The 13,392-nt window shown below is 46.0% G+C and overlaps 1 protein-coding gene across 1 annotated transcript in view; it reads left to right on the top strand.

Annotated features, from left to right (window-relative positions):
* HUNK (hormonally up-regulated Neu-associated kinase) overlaps positions 1-13,392 on the top strand; it is a gene marked incomplete at its 5' end in the record, with an annotated part of 111,717 nt that overhangs the window by 49,128 nt on the left and 49,197 nt on the right. Inside the window, one exon of the mRNA XM_029938667.1 lies at positions 10,436-10,491. Coding sequence (XP_029794527.1) covers positions 10,436-10,491 — 56 coding nt within the window. The remainder of the gene's footprint in view (positions 1-10,435; positions 10,492-13,392) is intronic.

Below are 13,392 nucleotides of genomic sequence, written 5' to 3'. Positions count from 1 at the left end.
CTTTGTCTTTTGCTATAGGAGGGCTGTGGCTAACTTTTACCCAAGTGGAGCATGGTCTGATTTCTTCATGAATCCGTGTGAGGATTGCCTGAGATACTCCACGTTTAAAATACAGCGACTTTTTTTTCTTTCCTCTCAAACGTGCTCACCCAGCACGATGCTAGAAGCTGATGATTTGCCTATTGTAGAAAGATTGTTAACTCTTAACATCAGTCCACAAAAAGTGTGATTCCACCGACAGGCTAATTTGAGATTCATCTGTTCCTTCAAAATAACAAAGTCCAATCAAACCATGCAGACAAAACATCACAGGGTAACACAATACTGCCCTCCCAGAGCAGGAAGAGACGAGCCGAGGGGGCCCGCAGGACCAGGACATGATCAAAGGGAGCGCCAGGCTGTGTTTGGATGGACGTCGGTGCTGCGGCTCCCAGGGCCGTGACCTTACTCACTCATCAGTATCGGCCATGGGCCCTCTCTGCTCAAAAGGAATGCAGTGGAAGAGAAGGGACGCTTCTTTGTTCTCTTGGGCCTGACAAGAAGCAGACACACCACGCACTGGTGGGGTATTAAGTTCTTTTAACATTCAGGTTTTCTTGGAGGAGGGCAGGGAGGCGATGGCGGACAAGCAGGGGGTAACTTCTGCTCTCATTCAGGCACCGTGTGGAATCCCAGGGCCTTCTGTTGAGAGACCACACATATCTGGGGACACTGGTTACATTTAGCAAAGTTTGTTTAGCTGGGTCTAAAAAGTCTGATTGGAGATAGGAAATTTCACGAAGCTGTAACGCAGCAAATTTATGGAGTGGGGTGTATGGTGGTCAATGGAGGCGATTCCGAAGCCCGACCGGCTGCATCCACATGCTGGCTCTGACTCAAAGCTGCCCTGGACAAGTCCCTCAGGCTTGGGTGTCTCTCTACACCGTAGGGATAATCCATTGCTTGTCGTGAGGACTAACGGAGTCCATTCATGTTAAGTGTCTGAACCCAGGCAGTAAGTTCGGAGTACGTGTTTGCTGTCATTAGTACTGAGCCCACCTTGTTGATTTCATACGTGGGAAACTGAGGCCCAGCACTCTGTGTGCTTAAGCCTCCCAGATGTTCTGTGCCTGTCCTCATCCTGCTCATTCTTGAGGTCCTTGCTCTAAGATCACCTCCTCCAGGAGGCCCTCCAGGCTAGGTCCCCTGGTCATAGACCCACACTGCATTTCTACTTTGCTTTCCAAACACTTTTCCTACACTAGCTTTCTTGTTTGAGATCTGTTTTCTACACAGGCCACAAGCAGCCCAGTAAACAGACAGCAAGACTTCGCTGAATGAATGAAGGGAGGTTGAATGAGTGCAGCTAGTGTCAGAGTTAGCGGTGGGATGGAAGCTTTCTGGTAGCCAGTTCGTTCTGGAATATTCCATATTGTCCCTGTTATTTCAAAGGAGTTTCCAGGAGCCTGAGTGGCTCAGTCAGTTAAACGTCCCAACTCTTGGGTTTCGGTTCAATGTAGAACCTGCTTAGGATTCTCTCCCTCTCTCTCTCAAAAATAAATAAACTTAAAAAAAAAAAAAGACCAGAAAACAAAGGAGTTTCTTCATTGACTTAGTGCCAGTTTATTTTCAGGTCCCACTTTGCCGAGTACCATCTTTTTAGTGAGCGAATAGCTCTTTCACTTTATAAACAGTTTGTATCTGGAGCGTTGTAGGAATTTAATAAAGGGTTCGTTTTTGAATAAATAAGTCAGGTACATGCTTCACAAATTATTCTTGTGTTTTATCAGAATGCCCGTATTGTAAGTAAATCAGTGATTAAAAAAATCATTTGCTTTTAATACAGAGCTTTTGAAGATAAAACTAACCCCAAAAAACTCTTGTTTCCTGCAAAATGCCTATGGCCTTGGGGAGTTATGTGCTTTTCTTGGATGCTTTATTCTTAGCTTATTGCTAAAATCCATCTCCACAGGCACCAATTTCTCCTCCAGACCTGATCCTGTCTGAGTTTGCTCTGGCCACCCCCTGGGCTCTTTCTCTCTGACCTTTCATTTGAGGGCTAATGGCCCCCAAGGCTGTTGCTTATCACCCAGTTAATCACCTTTTTAAGTCTTTTCGGGCTCTCCTCTCCTCTACACTTGGTCTTAGCACCTCTATCATCCCTGTCTCTGCCAGCGGGAGGTCAGCCTGGCAGTGGCCACAAAACACCAGGGCTCATTTTCCTACTCCCTCCTTCTAAGGGCCCTGCCAGGTGGCCACTCTTGGGATGCTGTTTTTCAAACCAGAATCAGACACTTGGAGTTTAAACCACTTGCCCGGGGCCACAGATCTGTCAGTTCAAGAGCCTGTCTGTCCTTGTCCCCGGCCGCAGGGTCTGGCAGAGACTGTGCTCAGCGCCTCCGCCCGAGGTCTTCCGGGCTCTGAGGCTCTCTCTGCGCCCTCTCCAAGGCGCCTTGTGCTCAGTTCTTCACTTCCATCTTCTGTCTCTCCTGAGTGGCACCTGGGGGTCCTTGTGACTTGGCCTGAGGTTTGTTAGGGGCCTGAGCTTTGACCTTATGGGCTAGAAAGGGCCTGGGGGAGGCCTGGGGAAAGCCTCTTCCTTCACTCCCATCCCAGTGTTCTGGGCGTGTGTGTGCGCGAGCGTGTGTGCGTGCACACGAAATTGGGCTCATGCGTGCACACGTGTACATGCTCGCCTACACACATGCATGTACGCATGCACACAAAAGCACGCACACATGCACGCAAAACCACACGCAAGCTCTCACACCCGCTCACATGTACACATGCCTGCCTACACACACAGGCATACATACACACATGAACACACACTCCCCTATACATACATACATGCCTGCTCACATGCACACATGCACGCACATGCGCACACACACCCATATACACACATGCTCGCCCACATGCATGCCTACATACACACACCCCCACACGCACAGCTACACATATGCACACACACACACCCATATACACACACGCCCGCCCGCATGCACATGCATGCCTACACACGTGCATGCATGCGCACATACACAATGCTCACCCACGCACTCATGCACACACACACGTGCATGCAGCACACTTGCCTGCCCCCCCCATACACACGTGCAACATGCCCGCCTGCCCACATACACACTTGCATGCACACATGCCCACGCCCCCCCCCCTGCAGGCACACCTGTGCAGGCACACGCGCCCACTCCCCCTCCCCGGTACTCGCCTGGCTGCCTCTGCTCTGAAGGGTCCAGCGGCTGCTTCTCCTGCCCCACGTGCTGAGTGCCAGGCTCGTATGTTCTGTATGTTCGTTAAGGCTCTGGGTCCTCCCCGAGGCGCACCCCTCTGTCTGCGAAGGCTGTGACTGGAGTTCTTGGCAGGTGGCCTCCAAACCTGGGAGATGACCATCTTTCAAGAGATGCAAGAAGAGTTGGGGTGAGTGGGTGGATGCGGGGGGGGGGGAAGGAGGGCGAGGGGTGTGCTTGGTAGCCTGTGGGTGGACCTTTAATTGTTAGTCATGGCCTGTTGGGGCTTGTTCTTTTGAAATAAGCTAGAACAAAGGGCTTGCGATTAGAGCTCTCCCTTTGGGCTCTCTCAGTCTCCCGGGAAACACCCACCAACCTCTCTGAGTCTCCCCCTTCCCCAAGCATAGTGGAGACCCAGCGTCAGGCCTGCAGAGCTCCGTGAGGATGAGGCCTTTGGAATGGCCCAGTTTCCAGAGAAGGGTCTGTGGTGCCCCTGGTGGCCTTCTCTGGCCCGGGCTCCCTCCTTTGTTCCCAAGACACACAGTCATTTCTTTTGGTAAATTCTTCAGACTCACGCAGCCCCTGCCCCAGCACCGTCCAGGTACCCCGATCCTCTGGCGCCCCCTTACATTAGAGCACGTCCCATCCCCTCTCTTACTCCTCCTAACTCCTCTTTGAAGCCCCTTTGGCCAAGGAAAAGCCCTCTTAATCCCTGCCTCCGGCCCCCACCATCCAGGGACCCTTTCCTATCCTTCTCTTTTTTTCCGAGTCTTCAGTTCACTCTGAACTTGCTGCGTGCCTGCCACAGGGAGGGACGCTCGCTGCAGGGCTGTGGGAAGAGCCTTCCACTTCCCTCTCCCCTCCCCGGAGTGATGAATCCGATCAAGGGGACTTACTGTGGAACTGAGCGTTGCCTCCGTCATCAAGCCCGAACCCGTCAGCTGTCAGAATGTTCCTTCCCATATGGCACATCTGACGCTTAACAGAGCCAAATATTTTGTTCTCGGGGATGGAGCCTAGTATAAGCACCACGCTTTTCACAGGGATCACGGGGAGGTTTTCTGGATAACGGAGTCCTACCAGTATTTTTTTTTTAATGCAGCGTAATATGCTAACACTAAAACCTTATGAATAGATTCATGCTTCTTTTATTCAAAAAGATGTTTCTCAATTTTGTGGTCTCCTGGGATTATTTGTGGCCTCTTGGGTCAATTGTCAAAGAGTTGGGCAGAGGGTCTGAGTGGGCCACGGTGCTGAGTGGGGCTCATACTTAATTTGTGCTAAGCGTTCTCTAACGTGAACGTCCTAAGTGAGGCATTTTTGTGTAGCCATGACATTTCTAGTACTGATCTCCTAGGAAGGGAAAGAAATATACAAGAGCTACTTTTAAAGAGTTAACAGATTTTCTTTTTTTAGAGCAGTTTTAGGGTTACAGAAAAATGGTACTGAAACTGTGGAGTTCCCACATTGTTTTCCCGGATTACTATCTTGTGACAATGTAGTACATTTGTTATAATTGATGCACCAATATTGATACATTATTATTAACTAAAGTCCATAGTTTACATTAGGGTTCCCTCGTGCTGTGCAGTTAGGTGGATTTTGACAAACGCCTGTATCATAATAACTTCACCACCTATCAAAATGAGGGTCACCTCTTCCTTCTTCTCCACCTCCTTCAGGCAACTGCCGCCATGGTTTTGCCTCTTCCAGAAGGTCATATGGTTGGAATCACACAGTACGTAGCCTTTTTCAGATTGGCATCTTTCACTTTGGATTATGCATTTAGGTTTCTCTGTGGCTTTTCATGACTTGGTAGCTCATTTCTTCTTATTGCCGAATAACATGCCGTTGTCTGGGGAACCATGGTGTGTTACGCATTCTACTGATGGACAGGTTGGTTGCTTCCAAGGTTCAGAAATTATGAATGAAGCTCCTATGAACATTCGTGTCCATAAGTTTGTGATTCTTGGGGAGCCCGGCTGGCGCAGTTGGTTGAGTATCCCAACTCTTGACTTCAGCCCAAGCCATGATTCCAGGTTCCTGGGATCAAGCCCCACTTATGCCTCTGTGCTGAGCATGGAGCCTGCTTAAGATCCTTTTTCCCTCTCCCACTCTAAAATAAAAAGTAAAAAAAAAAAAAAAACAAACCAACCCTATAAACATAAGTCTTTTTACTCTTTTGGGTAAATACCTATGCAAAATCTGCTTTTAAAGGCATAATTTGCATGCCTTTTTTTCCTGAAAGGAAGGAAAATAGCCTCCCCCTCCTTCTAGATGTATTTCAAGACAAGGCAGGAGGTAGAAATAGATGAAGCCAGAAGCTGTGGAATGTTCCTTTCATTTCGGTAGCTGAGGTACACTCATTTCCTGAACGGAGACTACTGTAGCTCACCTTTAGTCCTGGAATGTTTAGGCAGTTAGAAACATTTAGAAACATTGACAGAAGGGTAGTAAATGGGTAAACAGCCAAGTAACGGGTTTGTTCTGAGCGTTGGTCCCAAGGGCAGGGGTAGTGCTGTGGGATGCGGTGGGTGGAAATGAAAACTGATTGTACTTTTCTCACTTTGCCTAATAATTACATTTTATACTTCCTCCCCTGGTTTTATGACATTTCTTCAATTTCAAAAGTGGGCATTTTTTTCCTCTTTTGCATTTTTTCTTATTTTTAGTCTTCCATTTATATCATTCTTCCCATCGTTGTGGTTGCTCACTAGGTTTTTGTGGTCCTAGAATTATCCAGCTTAGCTTTATAATTCTTGGCAACTGCTTTCTTATACCTCACCTCTTTCAGTTGTTTTTCTCCATAGTGTATGTTCTGAACCAAATTTCTCCTTTAATGCCTTAGTGTGGCTTTCATTCTTTCCCCAGAAAGAGGTTTAATTTTTGCTGGAAACAAACTGTGGCTCTCCTTCAGATTTAAATAGCACTGCTGCCTTATAATCAAGTTTGCACAGGATCATGGTTTGGGGGATTGCTGGCCCACTGTTTTCTCTGTGCGCACAGTATTTTTGGAATTACTGTAAATGCTAGAATATAGGGCCAAATTAGATCATGTCCTACTCTTCAGAAAAGAGGAAGTGTCTAATTTTCCACAATAATAAACTAGCTGGAAAAGACTCATTAACCTCGACTCACTTAGGACTTTGGGAGCTTTAGAAGGTACTCGTGGTGGGGCGCCTGGGTGGCTCAGTTGGTTAAGCGTCCGACTTTGGCTCAGGTCACCATCTCGCAGTTTGCAGGTTTGAGCCTCGCATCGGGTTCTGTGCTAACAGCTTGGAGCCTAGAGCCTATTTCAGATTCTGCGTCTCCCTCTCTCTCTGCCCTTCCCTTGCTCGTATTCTGTCTCTCTCTGTCTCAAAAATAAACAAACATTAGAAAAAAAAAAAGAAGTCACCTGAGGAAACAGAGAAAAGGAGGCCAGGACATTTTACACAGCTTTACTAATAACTTTTAGGGTTATTAGGGTTATTATGTGAGGGTTTGGGACAACCCTAAGAACAATTCACTGAGTTGTTAATTTGTAGAAATTTTAAACGGGTGCTTGTTATGTCAATGGCTTGTGCTGAGACTACTAGCCAATATTCAAAAAGTACTTAATCACAGCATCCAGAACACCCCAAGATCATGTGACCCTGGTAACACCAAAGGAAGACTGTCCTCCTGTTCTGGCTGACAAATTTCAATAAAATTGTTTCATGAAATGTGAGGGTGTCGGAACAATATTTCTAAAGTTAACATTGTAATATGCTCTTTTTTTAATTTAAAAATTTTATTTTTTTTTACTTTATAAAGTTTCATATTTTTTTAACATATGCAATTATTTTCCATCATTTACAATACAGTAGTTGTAATATGCTCTTAAATATGATGGTGCAGCTTTGTAGATCAATAGAATAGTCGTTTGATAAATCCATTGCATGTTTAAAAATTATATATTTGTGTTTTCCAAAACCCTTTTTCTGAAGAACAGGGGCTTTTCATTGGAAAAATGAGGGGTAGATTACCTTATACTTGGGGTCACCCTGCATTTGGATATATATGATACCTTTTTTTTTTAATGTTTTTAAAAAATTTTTTTAATGTATTTATTTTTGAGAGGGAGAGAGAGTGTGAGTGGAGGGAGGGGCAGAGACAGAAAAGAGGGAGACCCAGAATCCGAAGCAGGCTCCAGGCCCTGAGCTGTCAGTACAAGCCCAATGTGGGGCTCAAACCCATGAACCGTGAGATCATGACCTGAGCCCAAGTCAGACGCTTAACCAACGGGGCCACCCAGACGCCCCTTCATGATACCTTAAAAATTTTTTTCTCAGTGTTTATTTTTGAGAGAGAGAGAGAGAGAGAGAAAGCACGCAAAAGGGAGGGGCAGAGAGAGAGGGAGACATCGAATCAAAAGTAGACTCGGTGCTATGGAAAACAGTGTGGAAGTTCCTGAAAAAATTTAACAATAGAACTCCCCTATGACCCGGCAATAGCACTGCTGGGCATCTACCCAAGGGGTACAGAAGCACTGATGCATAGGGGCACATGTACCCCAATGTTCACAGCGGCACTTTCCACAATAGCCAAATCATGGAAAGAGCCTAAATGTCCATCAACCGATGAATGGATCAAGAAGATGTGGTTTATATATACAATGGAGTACTACATGGCAATGAGGAAGAATGAAATCTGGCCATTTGTAGCAACGTGGATGGACCTAGACGGTGTCATGTTAAGCGAAATAAGTCAGGCAGAGAAGGACAGATGTTTGCACTCATAGTTCTAACAGGAGAAACCTAACAGAGGACCATGGGGAGGGAAGGGGAAAAAAGAGTTAGGGAGAGGGAGGGAAACCTTGAGAGACTCTTGTATCCTGAAAACAAACTGAGGGCTGAAGGGGGAGGGAGAAAGGGGAAGGGGGGTGATGGTCATGGAGGAGGGCACTTGTGGGGAAGAGCACTGGGTGTTATATGGAAACCAACTTGACAATAAACTACTAAAAAAAATGTAAAAAAACCCCAGCAGGCTCGGGGTTCAAACCTACACACCATGAGATCATGACGTGAACCGGAGTCGGACATTAACCATCTGAACCACCCAGGCGCCCTCCATGATCCGTTTTAGAGGCCAACATGGGTTTTATATGTCTGTGCATTGTCCCCACTGGATTGAAGCGAAGGGACCCAGCTCTTCCTCTTGTTGGTGGGTGCGTGTGGGTGGGGGTCTCCATATGCCCTCCCTGCAGGTTTCAAAGCAGAGGGCCCTTCTCATCCAAGTGCCCTGTCCCCAGGCTACCAAGTCACCTTCCAGGTTTGAAAGACGTTGGCTGCTTTACAGAGCTCACTTTTTTTCTCACTTGACCCCTTTCCTTCTCCCGTCTTGAAATGCTTTCCTTTCTTGTTCCTGTGACAACAGTGTCCCGGACTTTTCCTCCTCCCTCCTGCCGCCAGCGTGTTGTTCTAGGGTCTCTTCTCTTCATCCCCCGCCTCCCCCTGCATCCTCTCCCCCGGCAATCTCCTGTCCTTTCAAGGCTCAGGTCCTGGACTGGGGTTGAAAATTGGTACTTTGCCGGGTGTACCTTGCCTGCAAGTTCGGCGCGTGCCATGTGGTTGTTACGGTTTTGAATGTGAATTTGTTGCCAACATTTAAAAATTGGGGAAAAGTCCAGATTTCTAGCTTCTCTTGGAGAAGAGAATGAGCTGGTGGTGCTGGGACCGAGCTGTGAGTGTCTGTCCTCGTTAAGTGGGACACTGCTCTCCCGTTTACCAAAAGTCCTAGCAAATGCTCCCTTCTGTCTCATGACTTTGACGTAGTGTTCTTGGTTGCCCTTTTTCTTATCATGATTATGCTACTCTATTCCTTTTGGTAGAGGTACGAGGAAGGAGGATTTCTTTTGCCTGTGCCTCTGTTCAAAAGTGGGAAAGATAAAAACTGAGCCAAGAATGCTGTGTGTTTCAAAACAGTGGAATAGTGTGTGTGTGTGTGTGTGTGTGTGTGTGTGTGTAAAAGAATATTCTTACATATCTAATACTCAAAGTGTGTCTCGGCTGACAGGCTAGAACTTAACGATGCTTGACTTGTAATCACCGACCTCAGTGGTTTTGATGACCAAATGTATACTTTTGCCCCCATTTTTTCCTTCTGAAATCCAAAATGATTTCCTTGGTGATATAGATTCTTTCGTATTTACTGAGTACCCGGGAGGCGCAAAGCCACTGGGGGTGCAGCGGTAAGCGGGGCAGACACATTCCCTGCCTTCTGGGAGCTTACAGTCAGCCGGCACAGAGACCACAGCCACCTGTCACCTCAGTGTCAACGATCAGAGTCACCACAGATCGATTAACATGCTTCATTCCATTGGCAAACTTAATTCCCTTTGGGCATGTAACGGTTAACATTCACTCGGGCATAGTAAGAGGGATTAGGGCCCTGGCATCTTTGGAGTCTGGTTTCCTGCCCACCACAATACCTGCTTGTTTGAATAGAGTATTCTTACCTGCCAATTTGTAGATGACACTTGGGCTCCAAGCATGGCATTTGTAGGACTGATAAATTATGGCAGCTTTCAATATTAAAAAAAATGTTTTAATCTTTATTTATTTTTAAGAGAGAGAGAGCAAGCGAGCAGGGGAGGAGCAGAGAGAGGGAGACACAGAATCCGAAGCAGGCTCCAGGTTCTGAGCTGTCAGCACAGAGCCCAACTCAGGGCTCGAACTCACAAACCTCGAGATCATGCCCTGAGCCAAGGTCAGAAGCTCAGCTGATGGAGCCGCTCAGGTGGCCCACAGTATTTTTTTAAGCAGCTTCCCCAGATCTGTTCCTTACCCTGGCTGGTGTTGCTCACTGTCTTACAAACATGTGGCCACATGTGTATTTTCTGCTCAGGCAGCACCTGTCTTGAATGATGTCTTCCACTCTCTTCCAACCCCATCTATTTAAATTCCAAGTTTCAGCCTTGATCCCATTTCTTCCGGAAACTTCTTGTGACGTGCTCTGACCTCAGTGCTCTCTGCTTTTCTGAAACACATTGGCTTCTTCAGCCTGCGGCAATTAATTATATCATGTTTATAAATATTTACTTACTGCTTGTGTGAGTTTTGGCAGAGAGCGTGTTGGGTTGGTTCAGAGTGGCTCTAAAACAGTTCGTTTGCCTTCAGAAGCAAAATGTTACGCCACTGTTTCAAACGCCTATCTGAAATATGCTGTGGTTTTGTTTATTTCAGGGACTTGAAGATAGAAAATTTGCTACTGGATGAAGACAATAATATCAAGCTGATTGGTATGACTTTAAAAAATCTTTTTTTAAGTTTATTTATTTATTTTGAGAGAGAGAGAGCATGAGTGGGGTAGGGGCAAAGAGAGAGGGAGAGAGAATTCCAAGCAGGCTCTGTGCTGACAGAGCGCAGAGCCCGACACAGGGCTTGAACCCACGAACTGTGAGATCATGACCTGAGCTGAAATCAAGAGTCTGATGCCCAATTGACTGAGCCATCCAGGCATATCGTGTATGACTTTTTTTTTTAAAGCAAAATTATCCTATAGTGTTTGTGTTGTCAATTCTCAGTTATTGGTTACTGCATTATTGACTTTGAAAAGTATCCATAATTTATTTCTAAACCCAGACAATCCTCTTGATCACCTCCTTTACCTCCAATATTTAATAATGGTTTTGAAAGTGAAAATTAATTTTAATAATAAACATAATTAGGAAGGTAAATCTACTGTAATGTGACCATAAAATGAATTTCAAAGCTGCGAATAAGTATGTGTTGGTTATGCTGTCTTGGGATTATTCAGAGTTCAGCTCTGCATAAATTCAGATAGATCGGAACTTTTAGAGGGGCTATTTTTATTTGGATTAACCATAAAACTTCTTTAAAGCAGTGAAAAATACTGTTTAGTTCAAAAGTACTACTCTTAGCTTTGCCATGGCTTAATTCATTAGAAATTTTTTTGTGTGTGTTTTTATTTATTATTGAGACAGAGAGAAACAGAGCATGAGTGAGGGCAGAGAAAGCGGGAGACACAGAGGCAGAGAAAGAAGGAGGCACAGAATCTGAAGCAGGCTCCAGGCTCTGAGCTGTCAGCACAGAGCCTGAATGCAGGGCTCAAACCCAGAAACTGTGAGATCATGACCTGAGCCGAAGTCGGACGCCCAATCGACTGAGCCACCCACACGCTCCTTAATTCACTTTTCAATGAATATAGAGGCGCTGAAATAAAAGAGAACCCATCTAACCTTCCATTTTAATTATAATCTTTATTGAAGCCCCATTGTAGAATGGTGGTTGTACAGAGAGAAGTCCCCACAGAGGGATAATTTAGAAGGAAGGTAATCAGAAGGAAGTTCCAGGATAGAATGAGTCATAATTGGTTCATAATTCAGGGTCCATAAGTGAGTTCTCTCCATGACTCATTTTCTAGAAGAATTCCGTTTTTGTTTGCCTGTATGATTACTCTTGGCAAAAGACTCAGGGCATCTTTTTTACAACCAGATGTTAGTGCCATCATCTGTTCTGCTCTTTCTTTTCCCACCTCAAGTGCAAGTAATTTCTTCCATCTCAATGGTTTGAGAAAGGCTTTCTATTAGGAGGAAAGAGAAGGATCAATAGAATGTTGTGAATTTAACTTTCATACCCAAGAAGGAGAATTTGTTTGGAAAATACTGAAAACCATTCTTAGATTCTCTGAAACATACCACTCAAATAACCAGTTAGATTCTTTGGAATCTCGTTGGCTACCAGGACTCCAGACCCCTTGGCCTGGTGGTTCAACACCACTGACAGGTGTTAACGAATTAATGTATGGATCATTAGGAAACTAACAAGGGGAAACCCTTTTTAAAAATTTCTCTCCAAAGATTTTAAAGATGATATTCCTTAAAATGGACAATTCAGAGAATTAACTTTTTTATCATATTGTTTCACTGTTGCATGTTAGTTGCCCTGAGGGTCAAATACAGAAGCATTCGACAGGACAGATGTTGACACGTCTGCAGGATGTCTTTCTGGTCCTTGTTTCCGGGATCTGTAGCATTAAACAAAGGCGTGTCCTGGTGGGGGGTGAGGAATGGAGGAAAGCGGATCTTTTAGGCTGTCTGGCAGGGGGACCTGTAACTTGTCTTCAGAAAATGTGGAGGCGACAGACACAGAGTTACCCTAACAGTGGCAGATTGTAAGAAAACAGGCCACCTGGAAGTCGGGTGTATATTATAGTAAAAGTTCCAATAACTCCCTTCCACCGCGCCTCATCCAGACTGAGGCTGGTGATTCTAGCAAGATGCCTGTCACCAGAGGGGTGACCCCCGGCACTACCTACAGCTTCTTTCCTTTCCCTCCTGCTCCCCTTCCCCTCTGGGCTTGCTCTCTCCCCAAGTGATAGCCCTCGATGACGTGTATACAACTAGAAATGTGCTGTGGAATGAACAGTGTTAAAAAAACACAGCAATTTTAATTGGTTGGAAGTTTGCTCAGCAGCTTCTGGAAGAACCAATCTCTGTAAAGAGGGGGATGTGTTTGTAAGTGGCTCGCAGATTGGCCGCCTAACTAAACCTCTTCGAGCAGACCTGCCCACGTAAGAGGACGTGCTGTACGAAAATGAGAGCCCCCGGTGCCCCTTGAGGAGAGTGGGCTGGTGGGTCTTTAGACTCCAGGAGCCCTTTTGTTCAAATGCCTCAGAGTCCTCACCGCTCAGCGTGGCAGCCACGGATTTGGCACCCGAGCCGGGACAGAAGTGGGTTCTGTCAGAAACTGGGAGTCAGAAACCACCATTGTTCAGAACTGTTGGGAAGGAGGCTCTGATCCCTGGGTTTCCCGTTAGCGGGACTTTCATGTGGCTCCTGGTTCTCTCGTGAGCAGCTCTAAACCAAAAGCCTTATCTCACATCTGTAAACAAAACAGACATTATAGTACCCTGAGGGCCACTGGGCGTTGCCTGGAGTTCACCAACATCTGCACTTCCTCGTTTTCTTCCTTTGGGTCAGTCCCGGAGGCAATAATGGCAGGTGCGGGAGGGACGGAGGGCCCGGTGTGTGGCGCATGTTCCTGCCCCCGCCCCCCTCCCTCCTCCCCTGACCCCAGGTTGGGCCGTTTGGATCAAATGTTTCTATGACTGTCGTTTTGCAACTTGAGAGCTCTTGAACCTTTTCTTCAAAGGAATTACCTGGTTATTTTTCAAAGAT

This window comes from Suricata suricatta, chromosome 5 (assembly GCF_006229205.1).
Source record: "Suricata suricatta isolate VVHF042 chromosome 5, meerkat_22Aug2017_6uvM2_HiC, whole genome shotgun sequence".
NCBI lineage: Eukaryota > Metazoa > Chordata > Mammalia > Carnivora > Herpestidae > Suricata > Suricata suricatta.
Note: the sequence above shows the minus strand (reverse complement) of the source record. Positions and strands in the feature narration are given on the sequence as shown.